The 21148-nt window shown below is 35.4% G+C and overlaps 3 protein-coding genes across 3 annotated transcripts; 2 read left to right on the top strand and 1 right to left on the bottom strand.

Annotated features, from left to right (window-relative positions):
- Nucleotides 1–1332: 1332 nt before the first annotated feature.
- On the top strand, nt 1333–4703 carry LOC128014222 (carboxypeptidase A1). Its single transcript, XM_052597611.1, has 11 exons — nt 1333–1474; nt 1700–1778; nt 1981–2115; nt 2240–2338; nt 2540–2641; nt 3412–3510; nt 3602–3712; nt 3816–3906; nt 3996–4195; nt 4264–4348; nt 4453–4703. The coding sequence occupies exons 1-11, from the start codon at nt 1410–1412 to the stop codon at nt 4638–4640; spliced, it is 1254 nt and encodes a 417-aa protein (XP_052453571.1). The 5' UTR covers nt 1333–1409; the 3' UTR covers nt 4641–4703.
- A 618-nt stretch (nt 4704–5321) lies between these two features.
- On the bottom strand, nt 5322–11632 carry LOC128014223 (centrosomal protein of 41 kDa). The gene is made up of 11 exons (XM_052597612.1): nt 11477–11632; nt 10936–10999; nt 10790–10837; nt 9981–10042; nt 9632–9698; nt 9076–9226; nt 8586–8755; nt 8411–8478; nt 7817–7931; nt 6996–7211; nt 5322–6555 (listed from the first exon to the last, which is right to left on the bottom strand). The coding sequence occupies exons 1-11, from the start codon at nt 11507–11509 to the stop codon at nt 6425–6427; spliced, it is 1125 nt and encodes a 374-aa protein (XP_052453572.1). The 5' UTR covers nt 11510–11632; the 3' UTR covers nt 5322–6424.
- A 98-nt stretch (nt 11633–11730) lies between these two features.
- On the top strand, nt 11731–17961 carry LOC128014221 (POC1 centriolar protein homolog B-like). Its single transcript, XM_052597609.1, has 11 exons — nt 11731–12273; nt 13541–13625; nt 13706–13877; nt 13956–14135; nt 14218–14325; nt 14405–14520; nt 14616–14749; nt 15461–15529; nt 15607–15759; nt 15953–16030; nt 17203–17961. The coding sequence occupies exons 1-11, from the start codon at nt 12259–12261 to the stop codon at nt 17410–17412; spliced, it is 1320 nt and encodes a 439-aa protein (XP_052453569.1). The 5' UTR covers nt 11731–12258; the 3' UTR covers nt 17413–17961.
- Nucleotides 17962–21148: the final 3187 nt, after the last annotated feature.

Below are 21148 nucleotides of genomic sequence, written 5' to 3'. Positions count from 1 at the left end.
TTCTAGTGTTATATATTTTTTCATTTACAGTATTTAGAAACAAGATATAATTTTGATATCGACCATTTATCAGTTATTGGCCATATTACTAAAATAATTACCAATGCATCAATTTTATTAAATTTTATAACAGTTTTGAAGTGAAAGAGCTTAAAACTTCCTCACCAGTACAAAAAGGGCATCTATATTGCACAATTCTAACTCTATACATTTAACGGTAAAAATAACTCTGTACTCACATAATATTGCGACATCACCCAAACCCGTCCATATTTACATATCTGTCACCTATTCGGTGATTAGAAAGTTGGCCCATTTAACATGTACTTATGCAATGTAATGTGGAAATGTATTATGTAATGAACAGAAAGCAGGACAGATTTTTTTTACTCTTCAACATTAGAAAAACTAGTGCTACGGTATAGGCATAAAAAAGCATTGAGCTTTTACTCCTCTTTACATTCACACACTCTTCCAAAAGATCTGAAAGCCTGAAAAGTTTCTTTTCAACAGGAGCCTGATCAGTTAAGTCTTCACATTCCTGAATATGTTGCTACAGCAAAAGTATGTTGAGTATTTAACCATACTGTATGAGCATGAGAGGCTGTTACTGATTGATAGATCATTTCACATGCAAAGAAGGTGTTTTTTGCACACCTGCAAAAAAAAAAGAAAAAAGAACTAAATAAATTATGATGATAAATAAGAGATAAAAAAAAATATGAAAAAAACTATTACATTGTAAGTGAAATTCAAGGAAAATCATTTCAAAACTTTATTGTCATATTGTTGCTCTTAATGATTCAGCTTTTCAGATTTGTCAAATAAAAAAAAGTTACTGCAAATAATATAAATGTAATTATAATCCAGCCATAATGTAACTCCATGGCAGCTATAAATTCATAAGTGCTTCCACTGGAAATGATGACATGGTGTGCAAACATAACTGATTTGTTAATAATTTTAAACTCATTCTGACTGATGCTTCCAAAATTATCAAGATCAAGTCACTCATGTAATTTCTACAAAAAATTACATCAGCAATGTCCGCAAACATCAGAAGAACATTATAGAAAACAAATCAGCATGTTTGCATAAAAGACAACATCAAAAATATTATGAGTTGTTGTGACTGTGGTTGACTGAATTGCCAGTTTAGTTCCTCATTTGACAGAGAATTATGCAACTTGTTTTCTTCTCATTAAACGCTGAGTGGCTATATTAAGTAACAGAGGAGAGAACAGATGCAATGTTCTCATCCCTTAAATTTTATCATCAGTTATTTTTAAGGTTATGAGAACCAAAGCAGCAGGTTTGTGTGACCCGTGCCCTATTAGCTCAGTCATAATCACCATGTTAGTATATAAAAGTGGTCGCTAGCGGTGAGAAACTCTACTTCAAGCAGCAAGATGAGGGGGTTACTGGTTCTAACCGCTCTTTTTGTGGCTGTGTTTGGCAAGTTGACTTTTGAGGGGTGAGTTCACAAATCTTACATCTCTATATCTCATACTTTTTTTGCATTCAAATTCTCAGATTCACATATAAACACATGTTGGATGTTACATATGTCTTATTATATACTAACAACTGACAACAAACTGGCATCTTAATTTGGTAATTATTCTTTGTGATATATAAAGCATGCATTTCAGATTAACAATATTTAGAATATTATCACCAAGTAATAATGTCTCTACAGAGACCAGGTTCTTCGGATCACAGCACAAAATGCGGAGCAGATCGCTCTCCTGAAGGAACTCCCTGAAGAGATTCTCGGAGTAAAGCCCATTGATCATGTTTCAGATCATCAGTGTTACAGATTTGTTGGGATTGTATATATATATATATATATATATATATATATATATATATATATATATATATATATATATATATATATATATATATATATATATATATATATACAGTTCATATTATGATATATAATATAATATATCTTATATTTTGCTCTGTGTTCAGCTGGACTTCTGGATGCCACCCTCTCGCGTGTCTCTGCCTGTGGATGTTCATGTCCCGTTTCACAGCCTACAGGGAGTCAGGGCATTCCTGGCATACCATCAGATCCCGTATTACGTCATGATTGAGAATGTCCAGGTGAGACTATATATATAAAAAAACATGAAAATAATTAGTTTAGTTGCATATAGCACTAAATAAATATTTATCAGGAATAATTACAAAATGTTAATATTTATTTTATGGCTTTCTGTACTATAAGGCTTTGCTGGATGATGAGGAACGTGAGATGGTGAAATATCGTTCCTTTCCAAGAAGCACCGATGACTTTGTCTACACCACCTACCATGATCTGAACTCTGTGAGTGGTGCAACTTTAATTCAGTATCAGTACGAGACATTGAACTTTTAACATCAGCCTTTTAAAATAAAATGCGTCTTATTGTGCTTTAAAATTGTTTGCATCAAATGTGTTTCTGACTGGAGTTCAGTGTGTTGTTTATAAACCAACACAGCTCTCCAACCATTCTCAATCATTTGATCTTCACCATGTTTCTCTCAGGTTAATTCTTTCATGGACATGCTCGTGGCAGAGAACAGTAATCTGGTCAGCAAAATTGAGATTGGTAAGAGCTACGAGGGCCGCTCCTTGGACGTCCTGAAGGTAGGTCACGACACATGATCAATAGCAGTTTTAAGGTATCTTTTAAGCATGCTTAGTTTACTATTAGGAAACTATTTTTTATTTTTGGCCATTAATTATACTTCAGTGTTAGTGGAAATTAATTCTTAAAACCAAATTTGCATACTAATTTGCATATTAGTGCTGCCCAAATCATATACTGATAATAGTTTATCAAAAAACACCAAATCTTTGGTGAGTCCATAAACTATGTGTGTTTCATTATGCGATAAATATTGTGATTATGCCATGATTCTAATAAATGTAAAAGAAAGTTCAACCCAAAATTTTAATTACCCTAGGTTTTATAATGGTAGTGAATGGCTGTTGAGATTTTGAAGTCCAGTAAAGTTAATCCATCCATCATAAAAAGTGCTTCACATGGCTCTGGGGGGTTAATAAAGGCCTTGTGTAAGACAAATATCCATATTTAAAACTTTATAAACTGTAATCTCTAGCTTCTACTAACTGCTGTATGCAAGTTCATGAGAGAGTAGCATTTCAGCTAAGCGAATGTGGTGATGAATGCAGAAGTGACGAATGCAAAAGCACAGAGGAGAGAGCTAAACAAAACACAAGACACATATTAGAAGTACAAAACGAGGATTTGTACAGGTTCCATGAATGTTCAAAGTTCATCATGGAACTATCAGTGGCAGTAAAGAACCTATACATTAAAAATGTATGCAATTTAAAGGTCAGATTAAATGAATATTTCCACTAGTTCAATATGACTTATATCCTGCATTCAGTTCAGCACTGGAGCGAACCGTCCAGGTATCTGGATCGACACTGGCATCCACTCCAGAGAATGGATTACAACGGCCACCGCAATCTGGTCTGCCAAAAAGGTCACCTGAAATGACAAAACACAATCTACTCAATCTACTACCACAAAACTATTGGTCAACGACTTTCCCACATGTGTTTTCCATTTCATAGATCGTGACCGATTATGGACGTGACCCCGTCCTCACTGACATCCTTAACAACTATGATATCTTCTTGGAGATCATCGCCAATCCTGATGGTTTCGTATACACCCACAGCAATGTGAGTCTGATGCCTGAAAGACTTTACATCGAAAGCTAATCTCAGTTGTAATAAAATTTGCCCTTTTTCTTGTGTAATCCAATTGGTTGGTTGGCTTGTTAAGGACCGCATGTGGCGTAAAACCAGAAAGCCAAACCCGGGCTCCAGCTGTGTTGGCGTTGACCCCAACAGGAACTGGGAAGTTGGCTTTGGAGGTGAGGTGTAGTTTAGTTTGGGATATTGTGGTTCTGATGTATTTATACTGTACATCCCAATGATATGTAATCTTATCTTTCATCTACAGGGCCTGGTGCCAGCAGCAACCCGTGCTCTCAAACCTACCATGGTCCCAGCGTTCATTCTGAGCCTGAGGTCAAGGCCATTGTGGACTTTGTAACATCTCATGGCAAACTAAAGGCCTTTTTGTCCATCCACAGCTATTCCCAGATGCTCCTCTATCCATATGGATACACAAGAACTCCTGCAAAGGACCAGGCTGAACTGGTATGGATCTGGAAACTGTTAACATGATAGATTTGTTCAAATATGATAATTCTTTATTGTCTCTTCAGCATGAACTCGCCAGAAAGGCCATCTCTGAACTCCAGTCCTTACATAACACTGCCTACACATATGGCAGCGTCATTACTACCATCTGTGAGTACATTTACAATTAACCTAAGGTTTTTTTGTCAATATTATAGTGTGTTTCAGAATGACTAATATTGATGATAATCTCATTACAATCTCTCTGCTCTCAGACCAAGCTGATGGAATCACTGTTGACTGGACCTATGAACAGGGCATCAAGTACTCCTACACCTTTGAGCTGAGAGACACTGGCCGCTATGGTTTCCTCCTGCCTGCCGATCAGATCCTCCCCACTGCTGAGGAGACCTGGCTGGCCCTGATGATCATCATGGAGCACACCAAAAATAATCCATATTAAACATATAACAATGCTTCTGAGCCAAGCTTCCTAAAAGAGTGCTAATAAAAGACACTTAATCAATGCTGCATAAGTGTCAGATAGTGTATGGTGAGCGAGTCAATAATTGCAATAATGACTGTCAGATTGTAGAATATCCATCTTAATGCAGTGCCTCTTGACTAATTAATGAATAGGCAGACATTGTCTTGAAACATTGATTTGAGTAAAAAGTATTTTTTATAATTGTACCTGTATTTCCTCTTAAAGTTTCTGCTCCAAATATTTCCATACAATGTGCAAAACACAAGGTTTAGCAATGACGAACACTGTTAATTATTAGAATCCTCTGAGGCTATTTTCACTTCAGTCACAGCACTGAAGTCACAGCACTGAATTTTAAATTCAGTCCTATCAATGAAAAGCGCAACTGACCGATCAAAGTCAAGTATTCCAGAAAGTCCTTATGTCTGAAGGTTGCATTAACATAGCCACTGTAAAGTGTTTTAAGAATTAGTTTGACCAACAAGCAGTTACTCAACAGGAAATCTTTCTTTTCGGATTCAAAGTCGACCAACCTAGCTTTTTGTAATCAATTTCAAAAAGCTATGATCAGTTTTGAAGAAAAAAAATCTGATGACTAAAGCCAGCTGAATAAGTGGTTTGCTGTTAAACATCTGTAAAATCAATTGTGAACTGTACTTCTTTCCCTCACAGTTTATTTAATTCCTGTCAAAAATTATACATGTCGCGCAGCACATACATGGGAAATAGGCTATTCTTAAAAAAAGCATGTAGGCTAGGTATCACTTGGGTCTACAGAATATAAAATTGACTTTTATTCAGCCTTTAATACAAAGTAACAAACCAGGTAGTTTTCATTTTATAGATTAAATTAAATTACTTAATTGGTCAATAAAACAAAGTCTATGACAGAAGAGGGATAACTGATTTCGGTCAATAAGGACACAAACACAGACAACCAAGCACTTTCTACCACTTCATGTACACATACATATACAATGACTGAAAAAAAGCATTTTTTTTTCAGAAAAAGTTCCTTCATCAGGCTCTGCAACAGACAAAGCTTCATTGATCTTCATTAATTCACGCAATAGCACAGTTCATAACATTCAAATCACAGTTCAGTAGATGCCGATTATGAAAGAAAATTCCGCACCGGCTCGGAAAGCATTAACCATAAAAATAAATGCACTGAACAAACAGAGAAGCTCTGGCTTTAAGGCAAGATCAGCACATCTAAAATATTTCTAAAGCACTGCAGCATACTACTGCGCAAGTAAACATAAAGCATGCTCAATGAACACATCATGTCGTAGCACAGTTAAAGCAAAAAAAGTTGAGTCCTTCCACTAAGACCTGCTTGTTACTTACATAACATATAGAAGAACCTACATATGCATTAAAAGGGATAAGGTGTTAACCCTAGACATCTTATAGTATTAATGGCCAATTATGCCAAAAAATGTACAATGGTAAAACCCGAAACAGATTTAGATCTTACACATGCAGTTTGGATTTGGAGACTGCAGCGCAAAGATTTGTGAATAAACTGAAATGATATTAAAACAGTGCCATTTGTGTGTGGTACCAGAATCAAGAAACGTTCAGTTTCTCCCAATGTAGTTCTGAGAACGTGCATGTGTCATAATAAGAGTGAACTTAAAAAACAAACACACAGTAGTTTAGAAGTGTCCATGTTCACAGGAATCTTGCGAAAGGAAAATATAAAGGCTTTATTTGCATTAGAGAGAAGATGACACTGACGAAGGTGAAGCTGAGGATTATTTCCAAGGTTGACTACTCCGTGAACGAGCACTTTCTGATCCTGCTACGGACGATCCTTGTCGACTGCTCCGAGCTGTAGATGCTTTAGAGCGAGCGCTGCTAGTGGACATTCTGCTGCTTAGACGACCTAGAATGGGGGGGGGGGGGGTCACAATCACATTAGTAAACAGAAAAAATATACACATTATTAAAAACTGAGCATTAATGTTATTTGAAAATAATAATAATTATGGCAGGAAATCAGCTTATTGGAATGATTTCTGAAAGACCATGTGACACTAAAGACTGTTATGGCTGCTGCTGAAAATTCAGCTTTGCCATCATAGAAATAAACTACCTTTTAAAATGCATTCAAACAGAAAACAGTTCTTTTAAACTACAATATTTTTTCCCAATATTACTGTCACATATATGCTGCCCTGATGAGCATAAGATAAACATATATTACATATATTGTTTGTAAGTGTGGCTCAAAGAAGCATGCTGAGATGGCAGTGTTAACATCTATTGGTAAACTGTTCGTAATGCAGTGAAAATTGCTTGATCAGATTTGAAATGATGACTCACTGCTGGGCTCACTGGGTATGTACACTTCTTCTAGGTAATGCTGGATTTTGCTGAGGTCTTCTGAGGTGAACCGCCACTTTTTTTCTGCCGGCTGTGACGTCTGCTGTGGAACCGATCGCTTACGACCTCCAGGTCCAGAGGGTGACGGCAGACAGGAGATGGGAATGGAGCCAGTTGTCATTCCCTCAGGGAACTTCTGAGCAACCACTTTTAAACCTTTTTGAGAAAAGAAAAAAGAAGTTAATGAATAAGTGGCATTAAATACATCATACTGACAGGATAAAGTACATGTATGTGTTGGAGATCCCTGAGACTTCAATTATCTATTTATTAATACATTTTACTGCTGTTACATGATTAATCACATACAAAACAAAAGTTTTTGTTTGTATAAAATATGTGTGTGTTCTGTGTAAATTTATTATGTTTATATAAATACACACACATTACAGTATATATTTAGAAAATTTTACATGTATTTACATTCATATAATTTACATTATAAATAAATGTATTTAATATATAAGCATACTTTTTTAAATATATACATGCAAGCGTATTTATATATATATCCATAATAAATATACACAGCACAAATACATATATTATAAAAAATATATATATATATATATAATAAAGAATATATATATATATTCTTTATAATATATATATATATATATATATATATATATATATATATATATATATATATATATAAAACTGATCGATTGATCTCGATCAGTTGAGAGAGAGATTTTTTTTGGGTGCGATAAATCCTTTTACAGTTTTAATATTAACCTCTTGCTCTCTTCTCCACTCACCCCCTGACAACATGAAGAGATTCTCGAAGCCTCTCTCACACATGGTGGTGGCGGCTTGACTTGCTATCCTCTCATCCTCATCATACAGGATTATGATCTTCCCTGAAGCATTTTTCTGCATAGTTGTAAAAGATTTTAACACTAGCAATGGGCATGAGTACACAAGAAACTGAATGATAAATCATTAATCACATCATTAAAACACAATAACAGGGTTACTTTTTTCAAACTTTTTTCAAAAATTTTACAATTTCAAGAGACTGTTCCCATCATATCTATTAATGAATGCACAATAAATATTTTATTTATTCATATATGATCAATATTTATATATATATATATATATATATATATATATATATATATATATATATATATATATATATATATATATATATATAAAAATATATGATCATTCATAATACATGTGTATAATAATAATAAATACAAATAATAAAAGTTCATACATGTACAATAAATATTTTTTTACTTATTTATTATGCTAAAGTTTATTACATGTGTAGTACAGGTCTGCGATATGATTCAATAGAGAAAAAACATTGTCAGGTTCACATTTCAGGAAGAAAAGGATACATAATCGAGAACTTCTTTCGTGTATGGGTTCATTGTCCTTGATAAGGTCGCAATGGGGTAACTATATGCTGTAAGCAAACAACAGATAAAATTATTCACAGAAAACATTCATATTAATGCTTTTAATGTATTTTATTCTTTCAGCAAAATACGGTTTCAAGGGTAAGTTTCCTACCACTGGTAATATGGCACTGGTCATACTGTTCTCTGTCCCGCACATCCAGCAACAGATAAGGGCAGTCAGGATAAGGGCACTCTGGGATGTTGGAGGTAGGCACTGGAGAGTTTTGGATGCTCTTCTGTCCGTTCTTGTCCAGATCCATTTCTCCCACGCCACTGATGACACTATGAATGAGCCAAGAGATTCTCAGTTACACCGAGTGAGGACAGTCAGGGCTTCTCACGGTTACAGGCTAGATCTCATTGTATCCCCCCACAGGGTCTCTGAGGACAGAGTCTGATTGCACTGACTGCCCCTAAACAAGCTCAATGGAGCTTGAGGCCATGAGAAAGCAGCCCGGCCAATCAGAGCTCTTGTGAGCGCACAATAGAGGAAATGTTAGAGGGGGCATCAGTTAGATGCATAAAATGATATTCTGATGTGGCTGGTGAATTCAAGAGATAGCTTTATGTGCCTTTTACAAACACAAAGGTGATCCGGCTACCTTTGGAGTGTAGATCTAGGAGAAAATGCAGTGTCGCCGGATTCATCATTGTTGATACTCAGTGGGAGAAGAAGCGTCGGCTGGCGGGAGCCATTCATCTGATCAGAGAGACGGTCGAGGCCCGGTGATGCAGAGAATATTGAAACATCATCTGAAATCACATACAAAAAAATGAAAACAACCACAAATGATTTTCAGGGAGTTTCTATGCATTTGCTGAAGTATGGAGCCACAAAGGGGAAAAAAAGCACTATAATTTTCCACCAACCCATTGCGGTCAAAACTACTTTATTTCACAAATACATTTTTAGTTCATTTGCAAACTTTTAAACTTTTGTGTTCGCCAGATGACCTTTATCTGCTCACACAAATTTAGCTTTCTCTCACTAAAGTATTCCATTACACCAAGAAACTTTGCTCCTACTTGAAAAATGATTGCTTTCTCCAAAACTTTTTGTTTGTTCACAAAAGCATTAATATATAATATAATAAACTGATGTGAGCAAAACTACTTATAGAAAAACAGAGCAACATAAAAGAGAAATGAAAATCTTACCTTCTAATCCCACCATTTCATCTTTAATGTTGTCATTCTGATCTGACACTGAAGCAACTTGGATTACCTGAAAAAAAAAAGGTATATTAAAATACAAAACTGTTCATAAGTTTGTGGACAAAGATTTTTAGTTAAAGTAATTAAGACTTTTATTACATATTGACAAAGAAAAGGCATTTATAATGTTCCAAAAATAATTTTAAGTGAATGAAATGTAACTTTTCCACAAAAATATTAAGCATTGATCATAAGTGATGTTTCTTGAGCGGCAAATGAGCATTCAAGAAAACAGTAATTTTACATTTTAGAAAGAAAACATTATGCTCTATTTAATGTATTATTCACATACCAGCTGTGCAAATGTAGTCACTTTCAGTCTTTTAAACAGCTCGTCCTTCCTATATCTGTAGTCTGGAAAACAAAAATCGCATAAGAATGCATTTCAAATTATTTAAAACTGTTGTACACAATTTAGCAACAATCTTGATGCATTTTACCTGGATCCTGAGTGTTACCATTTTTCTCTTCATCTTCATTCAAAGAGAAATCATTTAACTTCACTCCCAATATATCAAACTCCATTTTAATACCAACTAAACTTGATTTTAACACACCAATTGCCTCTACAAACTGAGACCAGCTCTGCCAACATCTCTTTATATCATTGGCAAGAACTCCATAGTCCAGCCTCACCACCGAACCCACCGAAAGATGCCAAGTGACACCGCTGGATGAGGTTATGTATCTCAGTTTCACTACAGACAGTCTCAACAGAGGAATTACTGTGATCTACAGTACAATCACCATCATCTGCTCACGTATCCAAAAGAAGGAAGGATTGTTTATCCTTGAGAAATCACAAGGAACCTGTAACAAGATGACTAATGTGGACAAAGGAGACTTTCTCTCCTTATCAAGTAAGAAAATATCAGTAGGACAAGCGTATCTGGAGACTCATAGCTTAAACAAGTCATTAAGTGCCTGTTCACACATTCTGCAGTGTTGTAATTACTTTTTAAATGTAAATAAATACACCATTGTGGTGTGTTAGTTAGAATCACCCTTTAGGCTACTTCCATGTAAATGTACCATGACATTTCTATGTATCAAATATATTTCTCCACTACAATATGTATAATTATTTCATGTATAACTTACTTTTCCTTGCCTCCTCTAGTCTCTCCATGTACTTTGTCAGGCTGGAGCCTAAAAAATAAACTGGGTTAAACACCATATACTTTTTTTTTTTATCGTATACGCAAAAGATATTCAAAAATGTTTACGATTTGATAAAAAGTCAATACCTGTATCAAGTCGTGTTTTTACATGTTGATATTTTGGATTCTGTGGAATCCTCTTCTTTAAATACTGGGGGGAAAGAAGCATCCATTTCAAGAAAACATTTGACGGATAAATGCATCGTATAAATATGATCATTATTATAAAACTTAACTTAGTGGTAAATGAAATAATGAGTGTTTTGTCTCTTTTGTTATGGGGATCAATGTAACGGAATGATTTCAATGAAAATAACACTGAGTTTAATAGAGCATCAGTGTTCATGAAAGCCACTTTAAGCTCTAATAACATCCATTAGATTAGACAGAAGGTTAATTTATTGATAGGCATTGTTACAAATGAATACAAGATGAAAGCATCAGCAGTAAACTGGTGTTGATGGATAGACAGAGTAGGTAACGTTATGTATGTGATGGCAACAGAGGATCAACACCGGTGTCACATTCCCATTAAACCGCAGCTCTCCATGTCAAACATACCTGGACTAGCTGTTAAAATATTACAAACTGTTCATATTGCACTTTGCATAAAAATAAACCCACTGACCGCAGAGTCGCCAATCCCCCGCTTCACCGACATCTTCAAGCAGCTGAGCTTCTGCGGCTAACGATAGCTTGCAAGATCAAAACTCAAAGCGTCGTCTGTTTGAACAACGCCTTCGCGGATTGGTCCGTAGATTTGAGGATCCAATCATTGATTGCCTTCTTACTATCTCAGGGTTGAGGTCTACGAGTTTACCGCTTGGTTTGTTGCTAAGCAACGGCGTTATTTCCAATGCCCATGGATACAACTCTGCAGTGACAGAGCCGTTGGCCGTATTTATTTATTACAAGCTTTTGCTTATCCATATGTTTTTTTTTTTACATTTATTTTTTCTGAAGACATTTGTTTGTAATATTTGGCTGGGATATGCAACTCTATGACTCTACAGATAGTATAATCTTCGCAAGACAAGCTTGCAAATTTTAGATTTAATCCCAACACGCCTTCTGTTGCACTGTGAGGTTGGGCTACACTTGCGTCTTCCATTGACATTAACGCAGACGTTAATATGTCTAAATTAGTGTTTTAACAGCCAAAACAGCGGTGTATAACGTACATGTAAATAGTTAGACACGAAAGATTTTTGAGTTAATTTCTCGATATTCTGCTTCTCTAGCCTGGCGCTGACTCGATGATTCTGAGCGTGATTTGTTTGGTCTGGGTAAAACGCGGCTTGTTTGACAATCTGGGAAGTGGCTCAACATGAACCAGTTTCACTTATTTACTTCGAAATCCAAGACCAAACTGTACCAATTTCAGAGACTTTTTTGACTTTTACAAGAATAATGGCGTCTGTAATGGTAAGAAGACTTATCAGAAACATGTTAAAATGCGGATATGGGCATTTTAGTTAACTTAGTTGTTGGTCAGCTTTGTGCAAACTGTGCTGGAAAGTTTCGTGTTTATGTTTGTATATTTAAGTGTATTTATTGGTAATATTTGTTCGAATTCGAAATTAACCTTGAGTAATTGACCAAAAACTATGCAATTAACTATCACTAACACAAAAGTGCTGTGAAATTAGCGTATTTTTAGACATGGTAACGTTACTACCATCATGGTGTTTTGTATTAACATTGTTTGTTGGACATGTAACGTTACCACGTTAATACCATGATTTTTTGAAAAATATCCCATTGTATTACCATGTTTTTTGGACATGATGATGAGATGGGGTTACGTAATTTAATTTCAAAATAAAAGCAATTGTAATCATGTGTATGGTTAATTAAATTACAGTTACAGAATTTTAAAGGACTCCAAAGTGGGTTACATCTGATGTTTTTACACTAACACATACAGATTTAATTGATTTCTTTCATAAATTGCAGTGACTGCTCTAGAAAAAGGAACACCAATGTTTCAGGAGTTTAGAACATCCTTATTCAATAACTTTTATTTTCTTTATGAGTTTATGAATAGCTATGCTTCATTTTTTTAAGATGAACTGTTTTTTTCCCAAGGCATTGTGAGATTCAAGAGTTTCCTGTCATAGCTGACCACAGAGTTTGATTTCAAAAACCGTATCATAGCTATTAAACTATTTCTTGTTTAGATTTAAAATAGGTATTTAACCTTGATAATGATCTCACAGTAAATCTGATTTTGTGGTGGCTGTGCTTCAAAGGGGATATCAGATGCCCATTTTCCACAAATTTGTATAAAATGTCTGGCCTGACTTTGGTTAAAGTTCCTCAGTGGTCGTGTAAAACAACACCCGACTGGTTTCAACAACACAGACTTGTTTCGGTGCATATCTCTTTAAATGCTAAAGAGATCATTTATAATTATAAAAATATAAAGTCTGACACTTAATTCTTCTGGAAGTGTAACTGGATCACGAACAATGGGTACTGATCTATCCTTGAGTTTTAAATTGATATATATGTATGTCTGTGTGTGTGTGTGTGTTTAATATAACATGTGTATATTCAATCACATTATGCTAAAAATTTGCACTGAAAACTTGTATATAAACAAAAAAATTAAATAGGAAATTCTAATTCTGTTCGATTTTTGGACTTAATTTTTACACCTTATTTTTCTGATGTGTTTTTGTTTTTCCAGGAAGATCCCACGCTTGAAAGACATTTTAAAGGTCACAAAGATGTTGTGTCCTGTGCCGACTTCAGCCCCAATAATAAACAGCTTGGTAAGTCATGTCTTTCTTTTTTTTATTTTTTTTTTAATCTGAGAACATTCCAATTTATCCACTTGCAACTTCTCTTGCAGCTACTGGATCCTGTGACAAGAACCTTATGATCTGGAACCTCACTCCTAAAGCCAGAGCATTCAGGTTTGTGGGTCACACAGATATCATAACAGGTGTCCATTTTTCTCCAAGTGGTTCCTTGGTGGCATCTTCATCCAGAGATCAAACAGTTCGACTGTGGACGCCCAGCATGTGAGTGAGAACAGATGCCCGCTTTCTAGTTTCAGTATTATTTGTATCTTAATGCGTTACACTAAATTCGTGTTACAGAAAGGGCGAGTCGACTGTGTTCAAAGCTCACACAGCGAGCGTTCGAAGCGTTCAGTTCTCCAGCGATGGCCAAAGGCTGGTCACGGCTTCAGATGACAAGTCTGTGAAAGTGTGGGGTGTTGAAAGGAAGAAATTCCTCTATTCTCTCAACCGGCACACCAACTGGGTGCGCTGTGCGAGGTATGAGACCATGTGTGTAACCTTTCTGGTTTGTTCCATAAAGTTGGATTTCTCTGACTGTCACTTGGTCTGTCCCTGTCAGGTTTTCTCCAGATGGTCGTCTTGTTGCTTCCTGTGGTGATGACAGGACGGTTCGCCTCTGGGATACATCCTCGCGTCAGTGCATCAACATTTTCACAGACTACGAAGGGTACTTGAGCAGTGTTGTTTTCTCCCGAATCTTTGTTTTTTGGGTTCAAGTTAACTGATATTTCAAATTGTCTGTTTAGGTCAGCAACGTTTGTGGACTTCAATTCTAGTGGCACGTGCATTGCATCATCAGGAGCGGACAACACATTGAAAATCTGGGATATTCGTACAAACAAATTAATACAACATTACAGAGGTAGTAGAACAGAGTTTTCCACATCATACATGGTATTTTATTTTTAATAGAGTCAAGGACTTGTTTTAAGCATATAACTTCCATTTGTGTTGCAGTTCATAGTGCACGGGTCAACTGCTTTTCCTTTCATCCATCCGGAAACTATCTGATCAGCGGTTCAAGTGACAGTACAATGAAGATCTTAGACCTGCTGGAGGGGAGGCTCATTTACACCCTTCACGGCCACAAGGTGTCGCTCTCTTGCTAATAGTGAAGAATTTGAATCCCATTCCCAACTTGAACGATTAGGAATTCATCCAAAAAAATGAAAATCTTGTCACCACCCTCATGCTTTTTTTTAAAGAAACGTTCTGCTTTTTCAGTAGGACACAAAGGAGAATTTATTTATTGAGGTCTTGCCAAACAGTAAACATTACAATTTTGTTTTTCCAATTTTATTTTAATTAAAAATATTTCTCACATAATTTTTTTATAATATAATTTGACAGGTAATTTTCCTCTGTTATGTTTGCTTTTTTATGTTCATACTTGTCTATGGTAAAGCTGAAGACAACTTTCTACATAGTTTAATATTAAAATTAAAATTAATTTAATATTAAATTCAACATTTACTGATATATTAAAATCAAAAGTTGTATCTGTTAGCTTTTAGTGATATTTATTAACTAACATTAGCCAAGATTAATAAATACTGTTACAAATGTATTGCTCATGTGTTTACAGTGGGTTAGTTGAAGAAGTAACTAACATTAACTAACTGGATGTTATTTTAAAGTGTTTCTGAAAAAATAACAGCAGACCTTTTTTTAGAATAAGAGCATCTTTTCATTTCTGGTTAACAATTCCTTCAGTTTTATGTATATTTTGTGTTATAGACCTGTATTAAACATCCCACCCTTATAGGAGAAGCCCTAAAGTGTCTTTTTCTCCTTGCTCTCAGGGTCCAGTGCTGGCTGTGGCGTTCTCTCGAGACGGAGGTCTGTTTGCTTCAGGAGGTGCTGATTCTCAGGTAATCATGACCTAATGATTGTTTTACCCTCCGATCGCTATCAGGCTGATGTCACATGCTTGTGGTCTGGGTTTCAGGTTCTGATGTGGAAGACCAACTTCGATTCACTGAATTACAGAGATCTGTTGAGCAGGCACAGCAAACGAGTCACTCCGGATCCACCTCCACACCTGACGGACATTTACCCTCGAGCACCTCACCCACACAATGCTCAGAATGGCACAGTAGAGGTCAGTGGACACCGCTGCACTGCTACTACAATCCTTCAAAAGTGTTTCACAAACAGTACTGATTTTCCCCTCGGGGGTCGGTACAGCATCAGTGCTGTAGATCAATCCAGTACTTTTATTCACTATGTGACGTGCACACTACATTCATGTTTGCGGTAATCACTTGTTGACGTCAATACTCTCATTTCCTTAGATTAATCCCATTGTTGCTGATACTCAGTCTGGTGACCCAGAGGTGGTTGAAGTGGGACGTGTTCTTTTCTCCACAGCGGTAAGAACTGATTAATGTAATCAGAACTGTTTCAGTCCAAGCACTAGGGGGAGATATAGGCCAGCTAATGTTGAGCCCTCACTGAACAGTGTGCTGTCAATGCAAGTCACTGACACTCTGTCATGTTTTATTTGAATTTTTTATAATCGCTCCTCACTTCATCTGTATTTATCAGTATTTGTAACTTTGTAATGGTTTTGTCTACTCTATCCAGTTCTGTCATTCACTTTCTAATACAGTGGGGTTTAAAATTCTGAGACCACATTACAAATCTGGAATGCTACAATGAAAGAAAAAGACAAAATCGTTAGAATTTATTACATTTGGGTTAATTTTCCACTGTTTTTTTCTCAAATTGCTATTCTAATTTATAATTTGTAGTGAAATATAAATGTATATTGAATATAATAAAAAATAATAAATTCATTATTTGTTTGTGAACTTATTAATAATAATAAATTGCTGTCAGTATCAATTGTTTTCCCTCAAATTTCTATATTAATGCTTTAATTTGTAATGAAAAATTCTATATAATTATATAAAATATAATTATTAATTTATGTATTTTTTTTCCTTAACTCTCAAATGGCTAATTGTTGTTAATTATAAAAATTATGATACTATAATTTGTTATGCAAATAAATTAATATTAAATATAATTTTTACATTTATGTGAAATTTTTACTTTGTTTTCATTTACATTGAAATATTTATAACAAATGTAGTTATTAAATGAATGTAATTTAAGTGTTTTCTCAAATTGCTTTTCTGATACTATGATTTGTTAAAAAAATGTTATATTTAAATAATTTTTAAATTCATGTTACTATTGCTATTCTGATACTATAATGCATAATTAAAAATAAACTATTTGTATTAAATATAATGTAATTTCAATAAATTTAAATATATATTATATAATAATTTATAACAATAGTAAAAATATATAATATGAATATATTCAGTTAAAAAAATGCAAAACATAAGGATTTTTGTCTCAGATTTTTGAACCCAACTGAATAATTATAGCGAATATAGCACATGATTACTATTACAGCTGCAGGTCAAAAAAAATTTGAAACCGTTTAATATATTTAGCCCAACAAGTGTTGTTTGTGTGGCCGGCATGTCTCAAAACCTTTCTTATTTACTGTGTGCTTTGTTCTGATCAGAAATATGGGAATGTCCTCATTCTTCTGTGCAAAATGCTGCCCTTTCTGCTTTACAAGCGGATTGAGGAAATGCTGCGAGACGGCACACTACAGACTGTGTGTGCCTTGCATGTTTACAGGAAGTCTCTTTCTCTGGCCCTTTCTTTCCCCCTCTCTTTTTTTCTTTCTTTTTTTGTTGTTGAGCACACTCATTCTGGCTGTGTAGAGTAGCTCGAGCGTGACATCAAAAACACACAGAGCACACACGTGCCTAAAGCTGGGCTCTGATGTGACCTCACTTTGCCGCTGGAGCCATAGACTAATAATAGACTCCTCCACACTGTGTCTTCAGCTCTCTCCCTCTCTTCCATTTTTCCCTTTTGTCTGTACACACTGTACTACACAGACAAAACAATTGTTCGGCTTAGTCGCCTGCACACTCACTGACTAGTCGATTAGTTCTGCCACTATATTCACGGGATAGGTTTTGACTAGTTGTTGATCATGTGATTTCAGTTACACTTGTTCTGTGCTAAGTCCCAGCTGGTGTTGCTGTGCGTCTTTAACCACATTCATGCTTTTGCAAATCGCATCAGGATTTGATTGTTATTCACGAGCATCAAACTCCGTTTAAATGGATTCTGTTTAATTGGGTGTATTTCCGTTGTTTTTATGAGATATGAAAGACATTTGCTAATGCTGCATGTTACACAGGATGTGTTTTGGACGGTTTTGAATCAGTCTTTTTAAACAAGCCATTAAAGGAATCAGCTCATAGTAGTCATTTGTTTGTGGATCAAACTATATTGGGTCAACCACCTCTTGCCAAAAACAATAAAGGCTGCTGAAGCTGCATGGCACATGGTGAGGCATTCACATAAGGTAAACATTAACCCACTGACTTGTCAAATGCTCTTCTGGATGACAAGTTGACTATTAAAAATTAGCCATAGTGCATAGGTTCACTTTTTCCATTCACACTTTACAACGTTGGCTCATTCCAGTCCAGGATGCCCTTCCGAATCAGACCTGTCAAGGCACATTTACAGGGAAACCCTGTCATTATCTGGCCCTGGGCGCCCCACAGTCCCTTAGGGCAGAGTTTCCTCATTCTGCTTCCCTGCCTTTTGTGCGTGGGAGCAGAGACAGGAGGAAGTGGACAGCAAAGAGAAGTATGACTCGTGGCGCCTTTTTGTGTGATGCTTCCTGCCATCACTTCCTCTTGACTGACTCTCTCTGGATTCCTTTCGGTTTGAGAGTGTGTGTGCGTGTATGTGCAGTAATGTGGTCTTCAATTGGTGGAACTCTTCAGCATTTTCGTCCTTGTTGACTTCCTGATGCATTAGATCTTCTGTGCATTGGCGACACGTAAAAATTCCAGAAGTATTTGAATAACAACAAAAGGACCACGACCCCAATGATCTGAGAGCACTCAAGTCACAGACAAGTGTTAGTGTGCATCAAAGAACTCTTAGGTCTGGTGGATAGTTGCGTACAATTTTGGTATCCCACTCACAATGCTTTTAATCAGTTCATAAGAACGTTCTACTATCAATAAAAGCTGTAAAAAATACAATATATTATTACATGTTTTTATTAAAAAATCTAAAAATATTATATAGCAGTATATTTATAGCTTTACTCCCATGTATCAACATGTTTGTTACTTTGAACATTTGTACAGTGCAAAAAAAGATTGTATTCGTTTCAATCCAATTACTAAAATATCACAATATATTGAAACTTGTATCACATGAAGTAGTTGTTGATAATTGATGTATAAGGTAAAAAAAAATTACAAATATTTTTTTTTAACAAATATCTACAGTTCACCTTCATAATTGTAAAAATAAAATTGCTAAATAATTCATTTGATGAATTACTACTAATACTACTACTATAATAATAGTAATGGGGTTTTGTTTTCTATATTATTTTAAGTACAATACAGAATTAGTAGTTTGTATTAGTAATAATTGTAATTTTGATGACATACCACAATATCAGTATTTAAAATATTTATTTGGATTCTAAGATAAAAGTAAAGTAATTTTTTGCTCTCTATATGGTAAAATGTAATTACCCTTGAAGCTCCACAAGGATGAATTATCAAATTCTTTGTACAATATAAATATATTTTGTACACTTTCACATTATACCATGTACAATGAACAAAAAAAGAGTACAATGTCTTTGTATTTCAATGTTTTATGATGTATTACAGAAATTAAATATAGGTATTTTTTTTTTTATTTTTTATAAAAGTACAATGTACAATAATTGCATTATATCAAATGATTAATTTAAATGTTAGTACATAATTGTTTAAGACATATATTTTGTGTCCTAAAAACAAAGTGTCATGGAAAGTGTATATACATACATTTTTGCAAATTTAAAGGGGTCATATGATGATTTTTTAAAGATCATTATTTTGTGTATTTGGTGTAACAGAATATGTTGACATGCTTTTAATAAAAAAAAAAAAAAAAAAACGTTCTTTTTCAAAGAATGTACATTATTGTAGGTCCTTTATGCCTTGCCTCTCTCAAAAACGTTGATTTCTACAAAGTCTCTCCTTCCGACAAGCGTAGTCTGCTCTGATTGGCCAACTGACCCAGTGCATTCTGATTGGCCGAACACCGCAAGCTATCGTCAGAAATAAAATACTCCATAATTGCGTTCTTAATCATTCAAAATAAATGTAAAGACAGTTAATAATGTCCTTAGTTTTACAGTCAGTTCAAGCCCAAAAGGGAAACAGAGTCGCGGGACAGACGAAGTGATGATGAGACAAACGTGCAAAACTCCGCATTTGAACAGTGAATAGTAAATACTTAAACTAATCACAAACCATACTTCCAGTAGCTGATTCAGAAGTGCCAGATTGTCATAGCAAAGTCAGAATGACCTGCTCGCCTAGGTTCACGAAACAGTTGAAACATGAAATGCGTTGCTGTTCTGTAGTTAGTAATCTTAAAGATTCCCAAATGCATCTACTTTCGGAAGGCCAAATAAAGTGCTTTTGCTTTTGCCTAGAAACACACAGCATTTCCATAACAAAGCTGCTTCAACACTAACTGTGGTTACTGAAACAATGCCTTCTTTCTTTGCGTGAACATCTAAGCGGCATTAAGCAAATATTTCTGTATAGTGACTTAGATATTGTGGGGATGTTTAAACAAGCCATTTTAGGGGGCATGGCAGAGTCTTAACTTTGAAAAAGGGTATCTCTTTGGATTTGAGAATTTAGTCTTTGCAACTTTACAGATCTACTTGAGCTTGCCAAGAGCTTGTAGCAGTCAAAAGCGAAATAAAAAAAATTAAATCGCATCATATGTCCCATTCCAAATAAGTAAGCTTTTTAAATTAAAATAGATTAACAGGTGAACTTATTAAGATGAAACCTAATATTGCTGAACTGTTTTTAATATATTCTATAGATGATTCAATTACACATGTAACTCAGTGTGTGTATGTTTGTTTGCGGGTCTGTAAATGTGTGCGCACCACCTGGTATTACATTTCTGAAGGTTGCTTGTAGGGGTGACAGACAGGAAGCAGGCAAAGAGCTTCTTCCTGTGTTGTGAAGAGCAAGAGATTGGGTAGCCGCGAGGTGTGGATACCAGCTTGAAGGCCTGCCACCGGCTCCGGTAACATGACGGAAGTAAATCGCTAAAGATAGAATGGCCCAGGGGAAGGTTCACTTTCCACCGGGAGAGCTTTTAGAAAGATAGCCTTACTCAGAGAGAGAGTGACTTGCCATCCACAAGCAAAAAAACCAGAGCCGTCAGCAGGAAGTGCTCATTGATTTGAATCGATGCATTGTTTGTGCATTTTCGAGCTGTTTACTCTACCCATATGGTGAAACATACATCACACCTTGTCATTTCTGAAATGTAGGTGGTAAAGTGTCGAAATATGTGTTATGGTTATGCAACAGCAGTTGTGTTATCGCAAATTTCCT

Source organism: Carassius gibelio, chromosome B25 (genome assembly GCF_023724105.1).
Source record: "Carassius gibelio isolate Cgi1373 ecotype wild population from Czech Republic chromosome B25, carGib1.2-hapl.c, whole genome shotgun sequence".
Taxonomy (NCBI): Eukaryota; Metazoa; Chordata; class Actinopteri; order Cypriniformes; family Cyprinidae; genus Carassius; species Carassius gibelio.
Note: the sequence above shows the minus strand (reverse complement) of the source record. Positions and strands in the feature narration are given on the sequence as shown.